Source organism: Oryzias latipes, chromosome 6 (genome assembly GCF_053564925.1).
Source record: "Oryzias latipes strain Hd-rR chromosome 6, Olatipes_Hd-rR_3.1".
Classification (NCBI taxonomy): domain Eukaryota; kingdom Metazoa; phylum Chordata; class Actinopteri; order Beloniformes; family Adrianichthyidae; genus Oryzias; species Oryzias latipes.
The window spans coordinates 8,585,180-8,612,518 of NC_136242.1; the positions used below are offsets into that span (position 1 = coordinate 8,585,180).

General features: G+C 40.8%; 1 protein-coding gene across 9 annotated transcripts in view; it reads left to right on the plus strand.

Moving 5' to 3' along the window:
* Positions 1 to 4: 4 nt before the first annotated feature.
* Positions 5 to 27,339, plus strand: part of kif21a (kinesin family member 21A) — a 71,083-nt gene continuing 43,748 nt past the window's right edge. For 5 of the 9 annotated variants that reach the window (XM_020703784.3, XM_020703786.3, XM_020703788.3 and 2 more), the window contains exons 1-2: positions 13 to 335; positions 26,858 to 27,080. In XM_020703784.3, coding sequence (XP_020559443.1) covers positions 292 to 335; positions 26,858 to 27,080 — 267 coding nt within the window. In that variant the 5' untranslated portion in view covers positions 13 to 291. Of the gene's footprint in view, positions 336 to 26,857; positions 27,081 to 27,339 lie in introns of all 9 variants that reach the window. The other 4 variants (XM_011475765.4, XM_011475768.4, XM_011475767.4 and 1 more) reach the window with 1 other exon arrangement.

Here is a 27,339-nt window from a genome sequence, read left to right on the forward strand (position 1 = left end):
CATTGCGGCTCCCTCCCCGGCGTGAACAGAGCGGAGGGTAAACGCGCACGTGCATGTCTCACCTCGTCGCAGGAGCGGCGATGTCAGTTGGGGCTCTCCTCCCTGGGGCTGAAGCGGTGGCTCCGGAAACTCAGTCCAGCGCTGTTTCCACGCAGCTGTCGCCGCTCGGAGGGGTTTTCAGAATTGGGTTTTGAAATGGTGGGGCCGAGGTCGAGGTGAGCAGCTCCTCCCCCCGGTGGGGGCGCGCGCTCCTTTATTTAAGTATCTCCAGAGACTTTCATTTAAGGAATCATGACGACCGGACAGGATGAGAGCTCGGTCCGTGTTGCTCTGAGGTAGGTTCATTTTTTTCATGATTCCGTTTTGTCCTAAACTGGAAATGCGTAGCTGCTCTCTTAATTGACCGGCGCCACCTGTCAGTCAGCGCCACGGGCTTAGCAAACAGTGGCAGGTCCTCCTCATCTCTATCAGCAGATGCTGAACCTGCCCCACCTTCAAAGTCTCAGACCTTTTTGTTCCCTCCGTCTGCAGCCGTTTAAAGTTTCTACGTGAATCCCAGGAGTATTTTGATGACAATGTTAATAAAGTTAAATCCCGAGGTTTACTAGCAATAATGTAAAGAAGCGCAGTGCGCAGGTGCATGATGGGCCCGTTTCACTCTGGGCGGACCAGGCCCGGTTTCCAAAATCGACACAGGAGGTGGGACAAAGGCAGCCAGCCCGAGTTAGTCTGCCCTGATCCTCCTGCAGAGAGACGGCCAATCGATCAAAGACGGAATTGAGTGACAGCCGGCTGTCTGGAACTAGAGCCAGCCCTCACGGGGGGCACTCAGTCAGTCCGGCTCCTCTTTGTGTGGAGGCGGGCGGATGTTGGGTCCATGATCCGCACCTGCAGCATCGCTGCTTCTCATTTTGTTGGGAGTGTCGAAGCAGATTCCCTCCACCTCCATCTGCTGTGTGAGGGAGCTGCTCACTCACAGCCGTCCTCCATCTTTGTCTCTTTTTTTCCACTCCTTTGTTGTTAAACCTTTTTCCCAAACATAATTGCACCACAAGTGTGTATGACGTGAATGCTATTGCTGCAGCTTCTGGATTTAATTTGGAAAAGGGCAAATCTAAATATAGATGTTGCCTCATAAGGTCCACCTGAAGTTGGGGCTTTATTGTTTGATGCTGGGTTGTCTTGGAGAGCATCCAAGGAAATGTGTCAGTAGAGAAAAGAGCGTTTGTTTGTGCTGCTGATACCAGTCCAATCATGTATGGTTGCAGGAACCGTCACGTGTTTTTGTTTTCTTACTTTATCCAGAGAATTCCAGCCACACCATAGTACAAACTTTTTTGTTTCTAGGATACTTCAGTGCTGTACTAAAGAGGACATTTGCATGGTGTGTTTTTAACCCTTGTTCTATCCTAGGCACTTTAACATTGGGAGTTGGGTCATCTAGACCCACTAGACAGTGCTCTGAACCTTTTTTCTTCCATGATTTGTGATCTTCACTGGTGTCCATGGATTACATGAAATCTTTCCACCTTTATCCACCTTTGTCATGGTAGGGAGAACACGTCAATGTAAGGGTGGGGTCATCTAAGATAGCACAAGGGGTAAACACCCATTCATTTAACTCAATTATTAGTTTTGAAAAAACCTTAAAGTCTCACTATGACCATCTTTTGATCTATTGTAAAAGTGTTCCCAGTGGTTTTTTTGGTTGTAGTCAAAGGTGTTGTTTTATGGGACATAATTACTGAAGAGCGGCAATAGTTCGTTAGATATTTGCTGCTGAGTTTATTGTTGGAGTAAGCCCCTCGTCTTCCTTTTGCTGAGAGGTCTCTGTTTACACTCTCCCCCGCTAGCTCACACCCTCAACCTAACATCATTGCAACAAAAATAGTGAGCGATATTGAAGCTATCTAGTCGTACAGTTCTGATCCAGATTGCAGCTCAGAAGAGGAAAACAAAGCGGACATGAATCTATTTTTCTGTGAGTGGATGAATCTCAATAGACCGGCGCAGGGAGCTAGCGGCCTGCCGTTGTATCTATATCATATCTATATTTTTCTAACTGCATTTTTAGTCTGATCCTGATTCACAACCATTTGAATTCAATTTAAAGCTGAGTTTTCTTGATATTTGTCCTCCATCAGAAAAATGCCACAATAACATGTTAAAAATACCCAAACCACAATTTTCCTTGAAGTGTCTTTTAAAGGACCAAGAATCCAGTATTATTGTCAGTCTATTATCACAACATATTAGACTGAAACAGTGAGTGAGTACAAAAATTTTTCCACACTCAGCCTTGAGATGTTCTGTGATTTTTCAGGTGTGACAGCAGAAGACCCGGCATGTTTGTGTTACGGCAGAAGTTGTGGTAATTTCATGGTGCGGTGAAGGCGGTCGAGCTCAATCCTGGAACGTACGCTACATTGAATAGAAAAGCTGAGAAAGTCACCCAGGCTTGTGTAGGTAATTGGTTTAAGACCCAGGCTTATCAAAACAGAGACTTTCTAGTTCTATTAAAGCCTTACAAAGACGGTGAAGATCAAAACATTTGTTGAAAGCTTGAATTTGTGACAGGAACGCAGATTTTTCTCGTGCATAAATTACTACATTACTACTATTACATTGAGGAAGAGTTGTTCAATGTCTGGGTTACATTGTTGGCCACATATTTTCTCAAGAAGCCGCAATCGTTTTCATTGAATAGAAAGGTGTACATTGAAGGGAGAGGCTCAGTTAAATGGAGTTCTTGCTTAACCTGCCTGCTAGGCGGCAGCTACAATACAAACAGAAGCTGCATGACGTATATTTTCAAGAACTGATGACGGATGAGCCGCCATCATCAAAGCAAAGCCAAGAAACTTCAGCTTTGTTTATTTGCGCTTTAACAACTTTGCATGTTGCAAATGCCTGGGATCCACCCCTAATTTTTCAGTTTGGCAAAGGCTTGTTGCTCTGCGGCGAAGTCCACCAATACTAATAATTACTTTAAAAGGCTCCTAAACCTCTTCAGACTTAAGTTGGAGGTAAGCTTAAATGGAATGAGGTGGAGGCACGCAGTGACTGGCTGGGAGGTGGAGAGAAAGCCTCAGGTTGTTGTCACGGGACAGCATAAGAGGTTGACTGAGGCGGAACGATCCTGTTAAAACGAGCTGCACAATTAGAGCTGTTGGGTTTCTTCATGTGAGTTTGACCTGCAATGTGGAGAGACAGGAGCTAGTGTGGAGGTTTACAATGTAAAAAGAGACTAGAAGCTTCTTATTGGAAAGGATAAGAGGCTCAGATCTGAAGAGTTGTGGCAACAGTCACAGAAGTGAATGATCTGTTCTTGTTAAGTAGCTGCACATGCCTTACTTTCAGACCATAAGTCACTCCAGAAAATAAGTTGCAGATGCCAAAAAAATGCATAATAAAAAAGACAAAATCATCAATTGTTAAAATGCACCGGAGTATAAGTCGCAATTTTAGGAAAACTTTATTTAACAAAATACAGGAACAAGAATGGACATTCCATTTTGAAATGCAAAATAATAACAGGAACAGACTGACTATATGCACACTACCGTATTTAGCTTCATGAAACATAAGTGGAATCGAATAACTGTGTAGTATGTTAGCGCAACATATGAACAACATAAAGAACATGCTAACAAGTTAACTAACTCCAAAAATCCCTTTAAACGACTAGATCTGTTCAAGTCTTTATCCTCTGTGTTGCTGTGGAACAACTGCGCTGTGGCCAACGCTGCTGCTTCTGCTTTGCTGTCAGTAGAAAATACTGAAACACGCATACAGTGCCCTCTAGTGGTTGTTAATGGGAAAATGAAAAGCACATGACCCTATTTTTTAAAAAGAAAATCACATATTAGTTGCACCTGAGTATAAGTTGCACCTCTGGCCAAACTATGCAAAACAACTCCACTTGTACTCCATGAAACTCTGTACTTTCTTTAAGTGTTGAAACAAATATTGATGAAAAGCATAAAAATGTAATATTTTTGATTAAATTTGATTTAAAATGGTTTATTTCAAGCAATCATAGAATAAAGCACAAAACAATACACTAAGCATTCATACATTCCTTCAAAGACGTATTTAACTTAGGATAATTAGATATTAAATCAAAGATTGCTTAAAGGGATTGGAAGAAAGCGAACTTATATAATCCCACCCCTGTTCTTCCGTAACCAATTTATTACATGATTTATTATTATTATCCAGTTCAAAACTTTTCATCTGTTATCAATGCCTTACCAACACAGTTTTAGGTCATTACGTTTGCTTAAGTATCAATAAATCACATGACAATGATGAAATACTTCATACTTATGTAAAGTAGCTATAACTATTTTGTACAATAACATACCACATACAGATCAGTTATCTAAAATCTATTCAGATTCATTTTATTAGAAAAATGAATATTCTGGTTTTGTCCTCTGTGGGAAGTGGTCTTTTGGGGGTTCAAACCCACAGAATATTTCAGTGAAGCTCTCCTTGTTACAGAATGCCAGTAAAGTTCTGGCGGTGGGCCAGGGGACGCTCAGAAACAGGATGCATGTTTGTCACCCATGGCAGCACCAGACGAGCACAAAAGCCCAACGGGTTTAAAGCCTCCCAGACCTCCATGTTTTGTTCGTGATTACTGAGGCAAGCCTGTGTGTCAGGAGCAGGAGCTGTGATGATTCCTTCACTTCACTGGAGCTACTGGAGCACTGACAGTAGAAAATAAAACGAAAAAGTCATACATGAATGCACTTATTGTTTCACCTTTTTTTACCTTTCTGTTAATTTAGGCTGATTACACGTCATGTTCCTGCTGTCTTTTCACTGTGAACTCTGACTTGTGGACATTCGTTATAAAGGTGGGACCTGCAGTGGCCCATCTGCAGGTTTTCCATGGTGACTACAACAGTTTTTTCTGGTTTTTGGTATTGGAATAAAACAAGACATTGAAAAGCAGGCTTAGATCCGGAATTAACCAGATTCTTTTTATGTCCCTTTAAAGTAGAACTATGGAGCAATACTTAGGGGGCAATTCATTTCACGAATTGAAATCGAGGATTCACAGATCAAACCACGACATGATTAACTGGTTGCTTTTTACTGGATGTGTGACAATTAAAACATTTATGTAATCACCATCATATAGACTTTTATTTTAGAAACAAGAGATCTGAATCAACAAAACATAAAAGATAAAAACACAAAGATTTAGAATGGAAAAAAATGACATTTATCACTTTAAACAATGTTACACTCAAAAGTGTTTTGTCATCTTCCTGGTTAACTTCAGAAGTAAACAATGATAAACATCACTTTTGATATGGATCATTTTACAACAAGGCCTAAAAATCTTCTCCACAGGTTTTCCATCCTCCAACTTGTGTTGATTATAGTTCCAGTAGATTGATGAATGACGACACAGAAATACCTAAAAATAATGTATTAACAACAGAAATGTTTTCCCTCATCTTTAGTGGAAAAAAACTCCCACACCAGATGAACATTTTCCAGACACATTCCTGGTACGGATTCTCTGCCATGCCAGCAGACAGTCGTGTGATGTCACGTAAGGAATCACCAGATTTTTCTAATGTTCCTAGTTAAGGATTCATATTTTTAAATTGAAATTGTAGACTATATTTAACCCATAAGAAGAATATATTTTCTTAAAAATAAAATTGTGTATTTTACCACAAACCAAGAGGACCACAGAACCCATTTCTGATCATTTTCTGTTACTGTTGTTGCCATGAGTTCTTATGGATTAAAACAAAATTCTTTTTTTATGCTTTATTTCAGTAAACTGAAATTCAATCTCTTTTTTTCATCTATGAAAAACACTCAATAGTTTTACTTTGAAATGTGAAGCTTCACTGCCACTTTACTTTAAAGATGTATCTACTTCTGATAACGGTAGCGAATTCAGTTTGTTTGGTTTATATACTTAAAATCAACATTATTCAGGAATTTTAGAGTGATAATTGCAATGTCCAAAGTCTTTTTTATTTTACTATGCTCTACTATAGTTTATAAGGATTACAAATCTGCTATCTTGGACGTCCCAAAAATTCATACTTGAATTTTCTAGAACAGATTGCACTCATCTGAGTATTTGAATACTCGTAGCCCTACTTTAAAGCGATTATAATCTATAGATGAAAAAGTTTGAGAAATGACTAATAAAATAAAGAATAATTGTGGTTAAAACTAATGTATTGAAGTCATTCTGTGATGTATTTCTCTGTTTGAAAACAATGCTTTAAACCTGATTTTTTTATATTTGCCTGTCATGATAGATGCGCAGAACAGCAATTCTTTTATTTTTATAACAAGTGAGATCAGTTTGGATTGCTTTTTTCACAATAAGCTGATTATTTGTTGCGTATTGAGCCAGGAACAGACCTCAGCTGCTGTGGCAAAGGAAAGCGATATATACATGGTGATCGTCATAATATATTAAATAAAGCATCAGTTCAGAGAGAAAGTTCACCTGTTTTTGTCCAGATGATAAAGCTAAAGTTTGTTTTAAAGAAGCCAGCGCAGTGATATACAACACTAAAGATATGTGACTAGAACTTATTTTTTAGGTGTGCATTATCACTGTGGATTATCACTTTTTAATGCACACCCAGCAGCCAATTCTCCGGACCATGAAATAAAGATGTGATAACTGATGTGATAATCTGATACTAGTGCCATGTTTGTGTCTATGACTCAGACATGCCAAGAATGCACCAGTGACATTAAACAGTATCATAGGTAAGACATTTTAACTTCACGCATGAACACATGTTCATTTGCATCTGCAAATTTCATACAGTAAAAGTGGTTTGAGTTGTTAAAAATGATGGCACAACACCAAATAAACGCAGTTCATTTGATAATTTAAAAAACACCCCTCATTTTTCAACATGGAGGGGTTTGAGAGGTGTGTCACTCACCCTCCCTCCAGACTGTCGGATCTTGCGCGTTAAGGAACAGACATGGTGTTTTTATAATGAGGTGGAAGCTCCATATGCAAACAAGAGCTATTTGTGACTGCCTGAGACCTATTGGTGATGTTATGTTGACACTTTGATGGTGGAAGTTCAGTTACATCTATGTCCTATTTGTGGCACTGGCCCTCCACTTTTAGAACCGGTCTGCTTCAGCCGAGGCCTTAACGGGACATATCTGCAGGGAGAGAAAAGGCTGAAGAACAGCAATGAAAGACAAAGCTTTAGAGAAGTTGAGGGGAAAAAAAGTGAAAATGTTCACCAAAGCAGGAAAGTGCCAACATTTGAGAGAACAGCATATTTTGTTTGGGTGTGGTTCATTCATAAGTGCTACTCTGTAGTTGCATTCAATTTAATTTGTATGAATGGCACATAGCTGTGGGAGAGCATGAGCAGGGACTTGATCTTTGTCAGACTTGCAGACATGTCCACATGTGGCGCTTCGCAGATGTGTCTTAGAGAAATGTGCTGACTCCTGACGCACTGAAAGGGATAACTGAGGTCCTCCTGCGGTGCTGTGGCCAGTCAGGACTCTATTTTGGGACAAGCAGAGTTTAAGTGCAGCCTATGCTTAGCATCATCTTAGAATGGAAGAGTCTGGTGGAGGGTAACAGTGGCCAAATACTGAAATTGTTTCCAGTGTATCCTTAAATTACCATTTGACAACCTCACTTTCCAAAGATAATGAAAACAAGATTGTTGCTATCGTGATAGTCTGAAGATCTGCTAAACCACATTTTTTAAAGATTTTCCTCTAGCAGCTTACAGTCATTCAAAACATGAAAATCTGTTGATTTACCTGTGATGACCAGTGATTATTGAATAACTGTTTGCTAGGAAAGCGGTTTTGTAATATCAAACAAGAAACCATAAGAATTTCTGAGACATGTGAATCATGCTAGCCCTAGTGCATTTAACAATTGATAATCTTAAGGTCAGCACTGTCAGCGTCCATCATAAAGTGATGCAATTAAAGTCATTTAATGTAAAATTTCCCATGTTGCACTGAGATAAACTGAACTCCACCCCTTTTGGATTGTTCCTAAAGATAAGATATTCATAACCGAGACCTATTGGTGACATTATGTTGACACTTAAATGGTGGAAGTTCAGTTACATCTATGTCCTATTTGTGGCAATGGCCCTCCATTTTTAGAGCCGGTCTGCTTCCGCTGACCCCCCCCCCCCCCCCCTCTTTTTGTATTTATATTGTCTGTTTTTCAAATTTTTAATCTGGTATTTCATTCTCTTTAGACTGATCCTGATTTGACTCCATACATTCATGTTTTAGTTTGGATAACTAGGCAAACTGATGCCAAAAAAGCTAACAAGATCAGCATGCACAACACCCGGGAAAACTCATCTAACACAAAAATTGAGATGTGGACATTTGTCATCTTACTTCTGAGTTGGAAAATTAACTGCGGAAATAACACATATTTAATAAAAAAAAGCGTTCTTTAGAGTGCCAAAGATAATATATTATCATATATATGGATATAGTTTACGTAAAAGCTTAAGAAGCTTAAGAAAAAATATTATATAGGCCCTTTAAATGTGTCTCACTGGTGCCTCTGCTGTTAAAAGTGCAATGTAAATTCAGCTAAAGTTTTCATTCAAAGTTTTCATTCAATATACCCATGAAGTTCTCCATTAGAATTAAATGTCTGGCTGACAAAAAACATCGATTGCGGGGCTAATGTGACCCTCACTGGAGGCTGGATGGTGCGTTTACCTAACTTTGCCTTCTGACTGGCTTGAACGCTGCAGACGTGGTGGTACGTGGTTGACTTAGATGATTCCTTTGTCAACAGCTCCCAGGTCAATGACCCTGGTGACTGTAAATAGTTTCATTGTGGACACTAAGTGGAAGATATTTTGGCAAATATTAATCTAGGACAACCAAACATTTTCAAACTTTTCTTGTTTTACTTAACTGCCTAAATAAAACTAAATTAAATCATGCATCTGGGGTGTAAAGTACATTAAAGCCTGTCATTAAGAAGTTTTTGATCCAATTTAGGAGACATTTTCTCTTGATTTCTGTATCATGTTTTCTGTTCTTTGAGTTCTCACCCAAAATACCATTCAATTTTTTTTTTATATTAAGACCATCAGTCATTATTTAAACATCTCTAGCTTTAATAGAACACTCAAGAACCTTAAAAAATATGTAATTTATCAAAAAGATTTTTTGGCGGGGACTGGATGTCAATGAGGAGTTAAAACTGGATCCAGTGGGTTGAAACCCAAACTCCTCTTCCATAGCTAATGATTGATATTGGGTATTTGTGCTAATGAAGTGTTTTCGACCTGTTGAAATCCATGGCTGTAGGTAAGAACTGGACTTGGTAACCCCTTCCCTCATTTGTTCCAACCAGGAAGCACCCGTTGGCTCCAGTAAGTCAAAACCCCATAGACTTCTTTGGAGAAACAAACAGTTGTTTCTCAGTCATTTTATTTGTCAGAATAACCATTCTTGCTCTGATACCTTTTTTAACATCTTGATAATCCTAAAATGATATTTTCTTCTGTGGTTCAAGTTATTCAAGTTATAAACTGACCAATCAGATGTCTCAATAAAAGTATATGGTCTCATGTCAAACATTCAAAATGTTTGATTGACTCATTCTCTTGATGACATTTTCAAGTGGAACAAGCTCACTCCTCATTGGCAAGAGTGGTTGCTATAGAAATGATGACTCAGACTTGGACCAATCACTGCTTACTGACAATTTCTGATTCCAACATGGCAAAAAAAGTGGCAACTGCATTAACTTATTTTGATGGAGGCGAAAGTAAACCATTTTCTTTGGATGACAACCCACTCATTTGATCCAGTTCTCATATGCAGTCAATGGTTTAGATGTGTAGTTCACTTTGTAGAGAAGAGTAGAGGCTTTTTCCTGGCGAGAAACAATCACATTTCTTTGTTAGTAGCTTTCTTATGATCTTACATTGAGCTCTTTTCTTGTTACAAAGTCTTCAGTAAATTGCTAGGGTGCCACTTTTTAGAGAGGGGTCCTTCTTGTGACAGCTGCTTTAAGTTTAAGCCATTTATGGCTGTGAAATACAATTAAACATCCAACACATTCACCTGGAATTTGAGTTAAGCGATCATTAAAAAAAAAAAATAAATAAATAAATAAATAAATAAAAACATGTTTGAATGATTTTTAACAATTAACTTGAACTGTTTCAACAGCAGGTTAGAACTAGTGGGAGAAAATCAACCAATGTCAAATCTTTAAAAGAGGTAAGACCAGACAAGCTTGTGTAAACATTAAGAAGTAATTTGATAGGTTTTCAGTTTAAATCATTTAATCAAAAATCTTCTTTTAAGATTAAGTCTTAGATTTGTTTCCACTTTTAAAACAGGAAACTTCATCATAGCATGTCCACAAATAAAGTAGCACCCAGCCAGAAAAAAGCGGACACTTGCTGTGCTTTCACTTTCATTTATGTCCCAATTTATTTTCTGCTGTCTGTATTGTCCTTCTATCACTTTGTTCACGGCAGAGGCTGTTTAGGCACACAAGAGGAAATAAAACTTTCAAATAAAAGAGGCTGTAAACTGTGCAAACAGCTTGAAAGCCTTGTGGTGTGATTTATTGAAGCCTCTTTAACACCAGATCTTTAGCTCTAGTATTAACATGCTTTTAACTACCGTAACTCTTCAATAACTGCTTAATTGACGTACTTCCAACAACTTCTGAAGTGAAGAAAAGCAGCCTTATGCTGAAATGCAAAACAAAGTGCTTACATAATCAACAAAATATATAGTGTTAAAAAAGCAGCATTGTGTCACTGTGCAGCTCTTTTACATTAACTACCTGTTGCACTTTAGGTTACCTATGTGTTGGACCTTACATTAGCTACGTGTTAGACTTTACGTTAGCTACATATTGCACTTGATGTTAACTACGTGTTGCAGTATACGTTAGCTATGTATTGCACTTTACCTTAGCTATGTGTTACACTTTATGTAAGCTATGCGTTGCACTCTACATTAGCAATGTGTTTCACCACATTTCTTCAGGTCAGAATCAGCCGATTCACGTTGATTGCATAAACAGTCAAATATTTATGGTATGTAAAAGAGCGTGTGTTATTTAGATGTTACTGGTGACATCTCCAATGGTAACCCTTGTGCTATCTTAGGCACTTTAACATTGGGAGTTGGGTCATCTAGACCCACTAGACAGTGCTCTGAACCTTTTTTCTTTAATGATTTGTGATCTTCACTGGTGTCCATAGATTACATGAAATCTTTCCACCTTTATCCACCTTTGTCATGGTAGGAAGAACACATCAATGTAAGGGTGGGGTCAATAGGATAGCACAAGGGTTAAATGGTTAAAAGGCAACAATGACTCCTGTGCTCTCTAGTAAAACCACCACAGTTCTTGATGAAAAGCACTAAATTCACGGACACAAAGCCCTGCTGTTCTCACCCTTTCACCTGAGAAGCTGTGAACTCATGTCAGTTGATGAAGAATTGCTCCGGTGCCCTCAAGCAACCCCTGTATCCTGTTCCACTTTCATTCTTGACTTTTGGGATGATCCCCCTGATGCCTTGTCTGTTGCCCTTTTCTCTATCTCCCGCTCAGAAAAGGCGGCTGTTCTCTGACCCCTGACATTTAGGAAAATGCATCATCATTATCGGCATGCCACTAGGATTTAAAAAAATCCCTCATTAAATATTTTGGAAGCACATATTCTGACAAGGACACAGGTTGAAGGCCTTGTCATTCAGCAGAGTCTGTATGTCTGTGCATATCCAGCTTTATTATCGGAGCCTGGGCTGGTAAGCTAAGGTCAGGGCAGTTTCACGGCCGCCAGGAAACCCAGTCGATGCATTCTGACAGAAAGCTGGCCTTGCATCTTTTTTTTGGAAGCTCTGACATCATAGGAGAAAGCTCAAATCACATTTGCTGCAAACATATTACAAAATGTTGCCATTTTACATTTCCCTGAGTGACTGAAATACTGTTAACTACTGCAATTGATTGTATTTTTTTATTTTCAACTTGTTAGTAAAATTAAATACTTTTTAAAACTGAAAGTGTGGGAAAATTGTACATTTATCATCTTACATGGATTACACTTTCCACTTTTTAGGCTTGGAATTAAAGACACAGATCAGGAGATAGATATGTCTTTGTGTTATTAGACATAGACATGAGCTCATTTCTGTTATTACGGTCTTTCCAACAGCTGTCATTTATCATGCAGAATGGACAGCTTTTAAAAAGATGTATTTTTAAGACTTCAGTGTCACTGTCTGGTGCTTAAACTAAAGAAAAATGAGGAAAATTATCTTATTTCTTTGTCTTCACCCCTGAACAGAAAACACAAAATGTTTTGACTCCATTGGATTAGGAATAAATAAATCCCACATTTAAGTATTTGATGGATGACAGGATGCTAAGTGCACTCATGTTATTCGGCGGCCCCGCCTCATTACATCTCTGTCTGCCAGAGCAGCATTATATCCTGCTGGGATCGGATTAGGACTCGAATCGGCTGCCCCTTCTAGCAGTTGCTATGGCAACCCCCCATCTTTTATGCCTCACGCTTCACAGAGGAGTTTGAATACTGGCAACAGAAGACTTCATAGCTCTGAGTGTTTTCTTTTCTTGTTTTTAAAGTTAGTGTTTGGCTTTGATAGACTTTTTCAGAAGGTGTGTGCTCCTCTGCTCATATGGTGGAGCTGATGCCACCCTGACCTCTGTGTGTTGTGGTGGGTGAGTTAAACATGTCAGACCACACTTTGGACTTTACTGTTCTAAAATGATACTATCTTTTTGAAAAAATCCTACTTTTAAGAAATATTGTTTTGCATGAACTTATATTGACATGCCAGATGGTTTCTCAGTGCTTTCTCTATGGTAGAGTTTTACATAGCAAACAAAACGGCATATATGGAACAATGTGTAGAATCTAACACATATTGAACAGTATTTAGAATTCAATTCCAGTCCAGGTGCCAACATTTTCTGCATACAATACATTTCATTATTTTGTCACTGTAAAAGCAAAAAGCCTACCCCCTTCTTATCATCAATCTGTTTACACTCTCTCCCGCTAGCTTACAACTCCTTTCACCCCAACCTAGCCTTAGCGGTGCAACAAAAATGAAGAGCAACATTGGAGCCATCCACGTGTACAGTTAGATGAGGGGAAAAAAAGACGTATATGAATCTAGTCATCTACAAGTGGATACATCAGACTTGAGCAGAGCAGGGAGTTTCTGGACAGTCCAGTATATTTTTTACGCACAAATACAATCTTTTTTCAAACAGCAATTTCTCATCTGCTCCTGATTCACAAAGATTTAATCAAAAAAATAATCAGACGTGAAATTTTTAGCTTAATTTTCCTAATATATGTTCTCCATTAGGGCTGCACGATATGAGGAAAACTCGCGATATTAGTGATCAATATTGCGATGACGATATAACTTGCGATATATTAACAAATAGCAAAACAACCAAAAACATTTCCATTTCACTGAAACAGTTTAAATAAGAGACAAAATAACTGCAATGATACTTCAAATAACCCTAGTCTACAAAGGAGGCAAGCATCTATTATAAAAAGGGTCCATCCTATTGGTCAAATGCATAAATGGTTTTATTTGATTGGTTAAATACTTCAAGCTGCCTTAAGATTGTTTTAGCACATTTATGGTAACCATTTATTGCAATTTTCACCAACTTTAGGGATATGCGTATTGCACAACCTGATATCACGATAATGATAAATTTGCGATTTATTGTGCAGCCCTATTCTCCGTCATGAGAAAAATGCTACAAGCACATGTTAAAAACACCAATAACATGACTTTCATCTGAGTGGGTGTTTAAAGTAAAAGCTGGAGTTTGGAGGGCTTCTTAAAGTGAAGCCTCATGTCACAAACTGTTAAATTTATTCAGCCTTTGTACAAGCTAGTGGAGCTGTCAGCTCCTGCTGTTTTGCAGATGTAATTCTCTGTATACGTGTGTAACAGGTTTTTTTTTAAATCAATGTTCTATATTTTGTTACAAACTACTTCTGTTATTGTATGCACAGAAAATATTGATATTTAAATTTTTTTTTCAAAGTTCTATCAGATATGTTCCATTATGACATGATCTTTTTTTCCCCTTATGAGGCATTTCATGATAATCATCAATCCAGTATGGCCATATATAATAATGATGATAATGATGGTTATCTGTGCACATATACATGTGTCACTGTTGTTAGTAAATCTATTTTTAGTGTTTGGCAGACTCTTCAGATTTAAGGTTGTCTTTCAGAGCCTTTAACTCTTTAATAGGGTTCATTCAATTGGGTTAAAGAAAAAAGACAAACCCATCTCATCAGCTATTACACTGACAAAAAATATAAACGCAACACTTCTGTTATTTCTCCCATTTTTTATGGTATGAACTCAAAAGATGTGAAACATTTTCCACATACACAAAATAACCAGTTCTCTGAAATATTGTTCACAAATCTGTCTAAATCTGTGATAGTGAGCACTTCCCCTTTGCCAAGACAATCCATCACACCTCGCAGGTGTGCCATATCAAGATGCTGATTAGACAGCATGATTATTGCACAGGTGTGCCTTTGACTGGCCACAAGAAAAGGCCACTCTGAAATCTTCAGTTGTATCACACAGCACAATGCCACAGATGTCGCAAGTTTTGAGGGAGCGTGCAATTGGCATGCTGATAGCAGGAATGTCCACCAGAGCTGTTGCTAGAGAATTGAATGTCCATTTCTCCACCATAAGCCGTCTCCAAAGGCGTTTCCGAGAATTTGGCAGCACATCCAACCGGCCTCCCAACCGCAGACCACGTGTAACCACACCAGCCCAAGACCTCCACATCCAGCATGTCCACCTCTAAGATCGTCTGAGACCAGCCACTGGGACAGCTGCTGAAACAATCGGTTTGCATAACCACAGAATTTCTGCACAAACTGTCAGAAACCGTCTCAGGGAAGCTCATCTGCATACTCGTCATCCTCATCGAGGTCTCGACCTCACTCCAGTTCGTCGTCGTAACCGACTTGAGTGGGCAAATGCTCACATGTGATGGCATCTGGCATGTTTGAGAGGTGTTCTTTTCACGGATGAATCCCAGTTTACACTGTTCAGGGCAGATGGCAGACAGCGTGTGTGGTGTCGTGTGGGTGAGCGGTTTTCTGATGTCAATGTTGTGGATCGAGTAGCCCATGGTGGTGGTGGGGTTATGGTATGGGCAGGCATCTGTTATGGGCGACAAACACAGGTGCCTTTCATTGATGGCATTTTGAATGCACAGAGATACTGTGACGAGATCCTGGGGCCCATTGCTGTGCCGTACATCCAACAACATCACCTCATGTTGCAGCATGATAATGCACGGCCCCATGTTACAAGGATCTGTACCCAATTCTTGGAAGCTGAAAACATCCCAGTTCTTGCATGGCCAGCATACTCACCGGACATGTCACCCATTGAGCATGTTTGGGATGCTCTGGATCAGCGTATACGACAGCGTGTTCCAGTTCCTGCCAATATCTCCGGTTCCGGGTTACACGGCAGGACGCGTGGCGTGCCTCTCTGCGAATACAACTATTTTCAAATTACTTAAAAGGTTGATTTTCAAAAAAGAGAGCTGACCATGCCCCCGAAGAAACCCCAGGAATATGAAGATCTCAAAAAGACTCTTGACATTATTCAAGAAACGCTGAAAAGTTTTATGGAACAAGTGTCGGCTAAGCTAACGCCACTTTGGGATATGATGGAAGAGTTCCGAAGATTTCGGGCTCAAAACGAGCAGCGAGAAAACCAGGTCAAGATTCTGGAGAAAAGACTGGACGATGTGGAACAGCAAGTAAGGATGAATAATGTCATTCTCACTGGAGTACCAATCAAGCCTCGAGCTAGCACTGCTAATGCTAGCGCTAGCGTAGCTAGCAGTGCCAATACGGAGATCGGTGCTGTGTCTCTGGATCACCAAATACATTCATTTCTCACATCTAAAGGGATTTCCCTGGATCTCAATACCATCGAGACCTGCCACCTGCTCCCCAGGAGAAAGGAGACGGATAAACCAGCGATCCTCATCAGGTTTGTGAATCACAAACACAAGCTAGCTTTGATGAATCAAAGGAAACACCTGAAAGGTTCGGCTGCTTATCTGAACGACCATCTGTCCAGAAGGAATGCTGAAATCTCAAAACATGCACGGCTTCTCAGGAAGCGTAAGCAGATTGAGAACACTTGGGTTAAAGGCTGCAGGATTTATGTCAAACCGCTCGGTCCAGAGGACCGGTCCAAGGTTGTGGTTGTGAACACCATGAAAGACTTTGAAAAGTGTTTGATCACGGTCGTCTGAAACAACGTGGAGTAATAAACCAAAGAGCCAAATAATTTTTTTTTTTTTTTTTTTTTTTTTTTTTAACTTGTCCTGTCCAACAGCTGGGCAGACAGATGAGAGCTGAGGGCCTCTTGTGTTGGACAGATTTTACTTTAACAAGAGGGGTTATTAATCTTCAGACAAACCAAAGGTATGTCTGGATAAACCCCTTTTGTAATTGAGGCCAAACTTTATTAATTTCAATCATGTCTGAAAATCTTTGGTGTTGGACCGGACGGAAAAGGAAAGAGGGGAAGAAGAGAGAGGGACGATAGAGAGAGGGGGGGTAGGGGGTGATAATAGGAGGGGAAGGGGGATAAGACCATGAAGCAGCATAAAGCAACAAGTTTACTGGTTGTTAATCATTATGATAAGGTTCAAATGTAGTACAATAAGGGCGGAGCCTGTCCACACACACACACTCAAATGTTATAAACACACCTGCTAGCTGCAAAAAATGTCCACCTGTCGATATGTATACAAAACAGATAGTGTTCACACGCATACTTATGCCTTAAAACCAACTAGTGTGAAATATTTCAGTCATTCAGTCATTCAAACTGTTAGTGCAAAGGTGAGCTAACACCTGTGCTCAGGTGAGTGTTTATGTTCTTCTAAAATGGATGGTGGAACGTGGAAAGAAGGAGGGAGAGTGCCCAGCCATCCCCGCCCCAAGACCCCCACCGCAGCAGCAGCGGCAGCCGGAATCCCCCCAACACCACACGGGAACCGGCAGGGAACAACCGCCGCCCGGGCGACCAAGCCCGCCACCCAGGCCAGGGCCAGCAGGACCGCCGCAAGGCCCCCAGAGCCAGAGAGCAGGGAGGCACGGAGGGAGAGAGAGCGCCGCCCCAGCCCAACCAGGAGAGCAGCCCCCCCGCCGCGCCGGGAGAACCCAACGCAGGGCCCCACCGGAGAAGGACGCCCATAGCCCCAGACGAGCACCCCACCACCACCCAGGAGTTCCGGGCATCCCCCCGCCCCAACCCCAGGTACGAGCCAGGACCCCCCAAGGGAGACCCGCTCCGCACTCCAGGCAGCCATCCGCCCGGCCCACGGTTGGTCCAGGGAGGAGCGAGGCAGGGGCCCGCCGCCCCCGCCCAAGAGGGGGGAACCCCGGGGAAAAAAGAGGGCCCACATGGGGTGTTGTAAATATGGCCCGACCAGGCTCGGCCACAGTTGGAAATTTGGCGGGGCCCAGCGCTCAGGAGCAAGGACCAGAACCCACCCCCCAGGGACACGAACACTCCCGGGGGCACGAACACTCCCGGCCAAATAATTTCAAGAGATATGACACGTGGATTCATCACTTTAACGTAACCTGAATAACAGCAGAGTTCTGACCTGCAGACAACTTGACCTCAACTTTCACCGCAGCTGATATCAGCTGAAGAAGGATATGGACCTGAATCTAATGTCTGCAGACATAACATCAAAGAGAACTATAAACTCTGTTTTGAACCCAGGAGATCAGCTGTTATCAGTAAAAGAAGAAATACCAACCTTGGACAATCGACAGTTATGGACCCTTTTTACTCTTCCCCTACAGCAGGGGTCGGGAACCTTTTTGGCCAAGAGAGCCATAAACGCCACATATTTTTAAATGTAATTTCGAAAGAGCCATACAATAATGTAGCCATACAATAATGTAGCGTCCCTTTCCCACACTGAGGCACGGAGACTTAACCTCTTTTAAGGTTCTTTATTCTGGTTACTGCAGACCGCAACAAACGCCGTAAAATTAATTCAGCAACTCCTCAATCTCTCCTGTCGACACGAGAGCGCTTCTACCAACTTTATTTTCACCTGCTCCCGCTGCAGCCCTCCCATTTCCCTTATTCGGCCCATAGCTGAACCCCATTGGTCCAAACTACCTAACAACGGGCTGAGCGACAGAACTGAGAGCCAATCAGATCTCTGCTTGATGCGGTCAATGAACTCCAGAACTTTTAACGCGGCCCAACAGCCAAGTTAAACTCAGTCCGTGACAATATGTTTAAAACTAAATATACAAGTGAATGTGTGCATTTGATTTAATTTCAACATTTTTAAAGTACAATAAGTCTGTGGATTCTTTTTTAATAACATTGTTATGCTGTTGCTAATAAATGATGAGTATTTCTCGTGGTAGTTTTGCTGATGGTCTAGTCTGGTTGATCCGTGGTGAGTTTCTGCTTCATGCAGGCGTTGAGACTTTAAACGTCATCGTAGGTCTGAATGTTCTGTAGATGTGAGACAGACTGATCACATGCAGACGGGGAGCCAAACACACACTCACACACTGCAGTGAGTGACGGGAAGCGGGTTTTACGTTTTTACAATCCCTGCGCGATTCACCTGCTGCCTGTCCCCACAACCCCCCCCACCCCCTCTGGTTTCTTCCTCACACATCCCGTCCCCGCAACTCCGCGCTCTTTCTCAGAGACGGGAGCGCGCAGTTTTAGGCACGGCAATTCACAGGTTTCCGGCTGGTACAAACTCTGTGAAATAATAGATAATAGTAACTGATAGCGCTGGCGCAGATTTTTCTCTCCAAGCACCGCTACTACTGTGCGCCTCTGGCATCGCATCGCGCCCGAGAAGGACTGGTCTAATGAAAAAAAAAAAGTATAATTAAAGATTTGTCTGCGAGCCACATGTGACCATCAAAAGAGCCATATATGGCTCGCGAGCCCTAGGTTCCCGACCCCTGCCCTACAGCATTTCTTTATTATAAAAAAAAGTAAAAAAATAAATAAATAAAAAAATGATTAATGATTAATCACTTATTGAAAATTGTTAAATTGATTGACTTTTAATGATATTACTACACTTTCTCCAAAACTTGATAAATTGATTCAAAAATCTTTCCTAATGTAGCATAATTTTGCACATGTTTTTAACTGTTGATACTTGATGCAATTTCTGCTATGAAAATTCCTGAAGCAGTGTTGTCTGCTTTAATAATATAGTATTATGTTTTATTCATATGAATGGCTTTTATAAGTAACATAAGCTGCATATATTTCATATGACTGATCTGCATTTGCCATGTTGATTTCTAAAATAGTTATTTTTGACGTAATACTTAAGTAATTCATCTTTGTCATGTGCTTTATCGATATCTTATGATTTTTAATTCTGTGTGATTAAAAACTGGGAACGGGATATTGATAAATCATGTAATAAAATGGTTACAGTATAATCTGGGTGGGATTATATAAATTCGCTTCCTCCCACTCCCTTTCAAGCAATATTTATTAATATGTCTAATTATCCTAAGTTTGATTAGTTACTGTATGAATGTATAACTGATGTTTATATTGCTGTTGTGTATTATTTCTACTTAATTTGCTTGAAATAAACCATTTCAAATCAAATCAAATATCTAGCAACTTCGCACAGCCATTGAAGAAGAGTGGACCAACATTCCGAAGGACACAATAGACAACCTGATCAACTCTATGCGAAGGAGATGTGACGCACTTCATGAGGCAAATGGTGGTCACACCAGATACTGACTGAGTCCCCTGACCCCTCAATAAAACAAAACTTAAGATTTTAGAGTGGCCTTTTCTTGTGGCCAGTCTAAGGCACACCTGTGCAATAATCATGCTGTCTAATCAGCATCTTGATATGGCACACCTGCGAGGTGTGTTGGATTGTCTTGGCAAAGGAGAACTGCTCACTATCACAGATTTAGACACATTTGTGAACAATATTTCAGAGAACTGGTTATTTTGTGTATGTGGAAAATGTTTCACATCTTTGAGTTCATACCATAAAAAATGGGAGCAATAACAGAAGTGTTGCGTTTATATTTTTGGTCAGTGTATTTATGTAGCAAACAGAATAAAATGGATGATTACTTGCTTGTGAAATAAACCACCTTACCTATATTTAACTGTAAGCACTGGCCTGCCAAATGTGTTTGGTCTTGTCACCTCTTATGTCTCCTGCTCACTCCGGTTTTTCTTGTCCTCCTCTCAGACTTGTCAGTCTAATTTGTAAAAAGAAGCATTGAAATTTACGTTTGGAGCCTGGCAGCAAGTCAATTCCTCCTGAGGAGCATTACTTCTGACACGAGTCAGTAAAGCTGTGGTCTGTCTGCTCATTGTCTGCAGTGACCTCTGAGAATATCACTGCAGTTTCTGTGCACTTCCTTTTATTCTTTAGCTGTGTGTCCTGGTTAACTATTACGAAGAAAAATTTTACAATAGTAATATTTTTAAAAATGTTGTGGGTTTTTAGCATGTTTTCCCTAAAAACTAGACTGTCATTTTTAAATCTGGTTTATGGTATAGGTAAAGGGGTTTATATCTATATAGATAGATATACAGTCAGTACCATAAATATGTGGACAGACACATTCTTTCTAATTTTATTTCTGTGCATTACCACAGTGAATTTTAAATAAAACAACTCAGATGCCATTGAAGTGCAGACTTTCAGCTTTTATGAGATCCACGTCTACCATAAAAAGACTGCATGAAAGTAGATACAGAGGGTACACTGCAAGATGCAAGCCACTCATAAACCTCAAGAATAGGAAGGCTAGATTGGACTTAGCTAAAAAGCATCTAAAAAAGCCAGCACAGTTTTGGAAAAACATTCTTTGGACAGATGAAACCAAAATCAACCTCTACCAGAATGATGGCAAGAGAAAAGTATGGAGAAGGCGTGGAGAAGCTCATGATCCAAAGCACACTACATCATCAGTAAAACACTGTGGAGGCAATGTAATGGTCTGGGCTGCATGGCTGCTAGTGGCACTGGGACACTAGTGTTTATTGATGACGTGACACAGGACAGAAGCAGCCCAATGAATTCTGAGGTGTTCAGAGACATACTGTCTGCGCAGATCCAGGTGAATCCAGCCTAACTGATTGGGCGGTGTTTCATAATACAGATGGGCAACGACCCAAAACATACACCCAAAGCAACTCAGGAGTTTATTAAAGCAAAGAAGTGAAATATTCTTGAATGGCCAAGTCAGTCACCTGATCTTGACCCAATTGAGCATGCATTTCACTTGTTGGAGACTAAACTTCAGATAGAAAGGCCCACAAACAAACAGCAACTGAAAGCTGCTGCAGTAAAGGCCTGGCAGAGCATTCAGAAGGAGAAAACCCAGCATCTGGTGATGTCCATGAGTTCAAGACTTCAGGCTGTCATTGCCAACAAAAGGTTTTCAACCAAATATTAGTAATGACAATTTTGTTTTCAGTTCTTTCATTTATCCAATTACTTACGAGCCCATGAAATGAAGGGATTGTGTTTAAATAATGCTTTAGTTTCTCCCATTTTTATGCAATCTTTTTGTTCAACCCATGGAATAAAAGCTGAAAGTCTGCACTTCAATGGCATCTTAGTTGTTTTATTTCAAATTCACTGTGGTAATGTACAGAAACTAAATTAGAAAGAATGTGTCTCTGTCCAAATATTTAGGGTCCTGACTGTACACTTAGGTTGTGTCCGAATTCCTTCCCTACTCACTACATAGTGCGCTATATAGTGTGTTCGCCATTTTGTATTGCTGTCCAAATCTACAATTCCAAAATCAAGTGCCCAAGAAATTTCCCAGTCACACCACTGTGAGTAATCAGGAGATGTCCCCTCAGTGCCCTACCCGCCAATTCTAACTGCACCCCCTTAGTACACACACCCTTCACCCCTCAAAATATACATTCCAACATAAACACACACACATGCACACACACACCCTCACAAACACACACACACACACACATTTCGCAAGGACCTTGGACCATCTGTCCCCTACCCCATCCCATGTTTACAACAACCCTCGTGGGCCCCCCTTCTCCCCGGGGTGCCCCCCTCCTGGGCGGGGGCGGCTGGCCCCTGCCTTGCTCCTTTCTGGACCAACCGTGGGCCGGGTGGGTGGCTGCCTGGAGCACAGAGCGGGTCTCCTTTGCGGGGTCTTGGCTCGTACCTGGGGTTGGGGCAGGGGGATGTCCAGAACTCCTGGGTGGTGATGAGGTGCTTGTCTGGGGCTGTGGACACCCTTCTCGGGTGGGTCACGGCGTTGGGCCCTCCTAGCGCAGCGGGGGGGCTGCTCTCCTGGTTGGGCGGGGGCAGCACTCTCTTTTCCCCCCATGCCTCCCTGCTCTCTGGCTCTGGGGGCCTCGCGGCGGTCCTGCTGGCCCTGGCGTGGGTGGCGGATGTGATCGCCCGGCTGCTGCGGCGGGGTTCTTTTAATGGGGGTGGCTGGGCACTCTCCCTCCTTCTTTTCACATTCCACCATCCATTTTAGAAGAACATAAACACTCACTTAAGCACAGGTGTTAGCTCACCTTAGCACTAATAGTTTGCGTGATTGATTGAATGAAATATTTCACACTAGTTGGCATAAGTATGTGTGTGTGAACACTATCTGTTTTGTGTACATGTTGACATGTCGACATTTTTGCAACTAGCACGTGTGTTGATAACATTTGAGTGTGTGTGTGGACAGGCCCCACCCTTTGAGATTTGTTTTACATCTGAACCTTACCGTACTGATAAACATCCAGAAACTTGTTGCTTTTTGCTGCTTCATGGTTTTACCCCCCCCCCCCCCCCCCATGATCACCCTCCTGACCCCCCCCCCCCCAACATCCCTCTCTCCTCTCTTCTTCCTTTCTTTCCTTTTACGTCCGGTCCAACGCAAAAGATTTTCAAATATGATTTAAATGAAGAAAGTTTGGCCTCGATTACAAAAGGGGTTTATTCAGACATACCTCTGGTCAGAAGATTCATAACCCCTGTTGTTAAAGTAAAATATGTCCAACACGAGGCCTTCAGCTCTCATGTCTGCCCAGCTGTTGGACAGGACAAGTTAAAAAAAATAAAATAAAAAGATCTTAACTTCGTGACATCGATAACGTTGTATCCGCTATTCAGAAAAAGAAAAAAAAAGTAGTGAGCATGCTGTGCGAATTGCTTTTCAAATTCAGGTACATAGTGCCGCACTATATAGTTTTTTAGTAGTTAGGGGTTAGAGTGGGAATTCGGACATCACCTTAGACTTGTTGAGGAATTTGATATGTACCAAACAGTAGCTGTAGCCAACCCAGCTACTGTTGGGTGAAGACGGGGTTTCGCCTGAACAGGTCACCAGTCTGTTGCATGGGCATACCAACCACACACACATATACAGGGACAATCTATAGAGTCTCCAATTAACCTATATGAAGCATGTTTTTGGACTGTGGGAGAAAAACAGAGCCACACATACAAGAGGCGAACATGAAAACTCAACACAGACCGGAGTTGAACCAGGGCGTTCTCGCTGTGAGGCAAGAGCAATGACCACTATGCCACTATGCAGCAGCCAATTAATGTAGATCTGTTTTACAGGAAACTTTTCCAAAATGATCCAGTGGTCAAAATTTAGCAGCTTTTTTTTGTTTTGTATTGCATACTGTATACTGTCTGCTTCTTTTGGAGTTTTTCAGTTATGCAAGGACATGTCATAACCTCCACCCAGGACATAACCTCCTCTTGCCTCTCCCTAGCCGTTGAATCCTCCAGCCGTGGCGTTGGTGTCAACACTGGGGTCCAGAACACAATGGTCGCTCTGTAGTCCACTCAGTATTGTTTTCTTCTGAACTCGGGGCTACAATGAGGCCCTTATCCCAACTTGGTAGAAACGTGAAAACTCACTGTCAGGTGCCTTTCTTTCAGACTTGTTTATGAGATGAACCCAAGAAGGATGTGGAAAATGTGTGCGTTACCATAGCAGCTTGTAATCATAAAAAGAAAATGGAATAAAAAATAAAAACAAGTAAATGTACAAACAAACAAATAAGGTGGTATTATAATAATTCAAAAACTAGTTACAACAATGCTGGCAAAAATGTGCAAGAATGTGCAAATGTTATCTGTTCTACTTGTCATTTAAAGTAGAGGAGCCCCTACCCATCTCCAACTTTAATGTAACCTTTGACCAATCAAATCCATGATCTTTATTTTGCTTTTCCAAATTAAAAAAAACAAATCTGTAACACAGTGTCCTGCTGCTAGACACTTCACAGCGGTGCCTCTTCCAGTGAATTCTTCTGCAGATCAGTTGCACTGAATTAAGCATTTCTTTGTTCCTGCACTTTGATGCTGAAGCAAGCTGACAGCTTGTGATTTATCGAAGAAAACAGGCATGATAATTAATCTTAGGCCTGCTTTGTCATGCTAAGAGTTGAGTTTCTTTTAAATGATTCATAAGAAAGCATGTCTCTATGTCCTGGGTGACTGGTTTTTCTGACTGGCATGAATCCTAACGCACAGTCACCAGGTGTCTACCCCTGTGGATGGGTTTCCCAAAATCCTGATTGTAATTGCTTAGATGTTTAGTGATTTTTTTTTACATAGTTTTATAATATTTTCATGGTATCATTATAAGAAAACATTTGCTGCTTATTTGATGGGCTTTTGATTCCTGTCGTTGTCCTCTCTTCTTATCCACATAAGTAACTGATTGTAGTTTTGAAATGACCAACGTTGCATTACTGTCATGCAGTGAGTCAGATTGTCATTATCAAGGACAAACACAACATGTGCAAACTAACCCAGCTGGTAGGTTTTATGGAAGAGCACAATGGACGGCCAAAGCTACATAACAAATGTAGTACATGAAATACCTACTGTACATTGTGATTTTGTTGTGTTACTTTGTCTCCCTGTAGTCAAGGGGGGGACAGTAACATTAGCCTCCTGCACAGAAAAATAGTTTTGCTGGTCAATGCAGATTGTGTAGACAGAGCAATGGTCTCCAACTATTTCAGGCCATGGACCGGTTTAATGTTGGACAATATTTTCACGGACTGGTCTGAGCGGGGGCAAAGTTTCTTTTAATAATTTTAAGCTTCTGGTTTCTGAAAAATATTTTTCACGTTAAAATGCTACTACAAGAAATTTGGTTTAAAAAAAAATCTAAAAACATTGGTAGATTTTTTTTTTTTTTTGCAGGTGTCAAGGATTTGGTGAAGGAAAATTGTTGATTTGTAGAAGTTGTTTTTGATTTGTAAAAATTCAATAAAAGCAACTTTACAGTCGTACCCCCCAATAGATCGCCATTATAACACTCAACCCGGTCTTGGATCATCTTTCAGAACAAGAACATTTTGCATATTTTTTCTTTTACATAAATCCCGACTCATTGTGTGATAATTTTCAAAACAGGAACATTTTCTGTGCTATAAAACCCCCTTAATCTCCCTTTTACATGATTCCTCATCTTCCGCAGGTCGGCAACTTTATTTGATTGAATTTTCATTTTCTGTCAAACATTTGCGCTGGTTTAAACTTAGACTTTGATGTGTGAAGATAAAGATGAAGACTTCAAAGTGGATGCTAGTAACCAGATGCTAATTCCAGCTGCGTCAGACTTTTAAGGTGTGATGGTTAAATAAAGCAAAATAAAATTATGCAACCGTCGTAAAACTGGTATTTTCTAAATATAATATAAACATGAATCCAGCTAACTGCATCTTTATCATCCGTGGATCAGGCAGAGTGGAGCGACCGCCGGTGTGTGTGAACAACTGTCTCAATAAATCTGAATGTCGAGGAAAACTCCTGGTTTTGTCTGTAAAAAGCAGCTTTATTTTTATTTCAGGTCGAAGACCTATATTCGTTTTCCCCACTGGTTCTTTTTTCCCCAAAGAAACTTTCCAAGAACATATTTTTGCTTGTTTTCCATTAGCGTTTTAGCTTTGGGCTACTAACTTAGCGATCTGAGCAGCTGCTGAAAGTAACGTGACGTGTCAAGACAGACAGATGTGGTGAACAATTCAATTCAGTTCAATTTTATTTGTATAGCCCAAATTCACAACAGTTGTCTCGATGGGCTTCGTATAGGTAATTGAAAAAGTAGAACATTAAATCAGAATCCTCTAAATAAACAAAACTTAAATAACTGATGTTAGCGTATGCATTTTCTTTTCTGTCTGCGGCCCGGTACCAAGTGGCCCACGGACAGGTACTGTGTTATCGTAAAGGTGACCAGTTCAGCTACCACCCCTTCCCCCATTACCTTTTAAAGACCTTCTCCAATAATCTTTTAAACTACAGGTATTTTCAAAACCGTCTTTTAAAAACCTGTGAAATTGTCTAGGACACAGTTTCTGCAGAGCAGCAGTAATTCATTAGAAATTCCCTTCTGAGCGCAGAGAAAGCCCAACCACCCTTCCAGTCACCCATAACTGAGCTTTTAGATGCCCTAAGCCCTCAGTGCAATATTGGTGCTATCCAATCATGCAATTCTGATACAGATTCCAGTTCAGACAAGGAAAGCAAAGATGTTCTTGAATCTATTTGTCTGCATCAGAATGGAGCAGAGCAGGGAGCTTGTGGCGCGCCCAATGTGTTTTCTATGTAACAAATATGCTCTGTTTCAAACCGCATTTTTTCTTCTGCTCTTGATTCACAATGATTTCAATAAAGAAATACTTTTTGAACTTAATTTTGCATCCTTTCCTGCAGAATCCGTCCTCAGCTGGCCAGAGAGAAGATTGAGGGATGCCACATATGTACATATGTGATGCCCGGAGAGCCTCAGGTGATCCTGGGGAAAGACAAGGCCTTCACATACGACTTTGTGTTTGACATGGACTCCCAGCAAGACGCCATCTACTCCACCTGCACAGAGAAGCTAATCGAGGGCTGTTTCGAGGGCTACAATGCCACTGTGTTTGCATACGGACAGGCAAGTGTTTGTGTTCACCATCACAGCAGTGTTGTTGACAGTGTTTCATAGCTGGGCGGATCTGAGGGCATTGTCTCCTTCTGCGTGTGTGGTTTTGAGAAAGGGGGGGAAATAGATGTGCCACCTAGCTGTACAAGTACAAGTATAATAGCAAGTATTTGAAAAAAAAAAATAAAAAAGCTTTTTTACTTAAATGTTGGCTCACAAAAACCGCAGGTGTTTTGACCTTGCAGGTTCCTGTGGGGCCTATCGTCTTTAT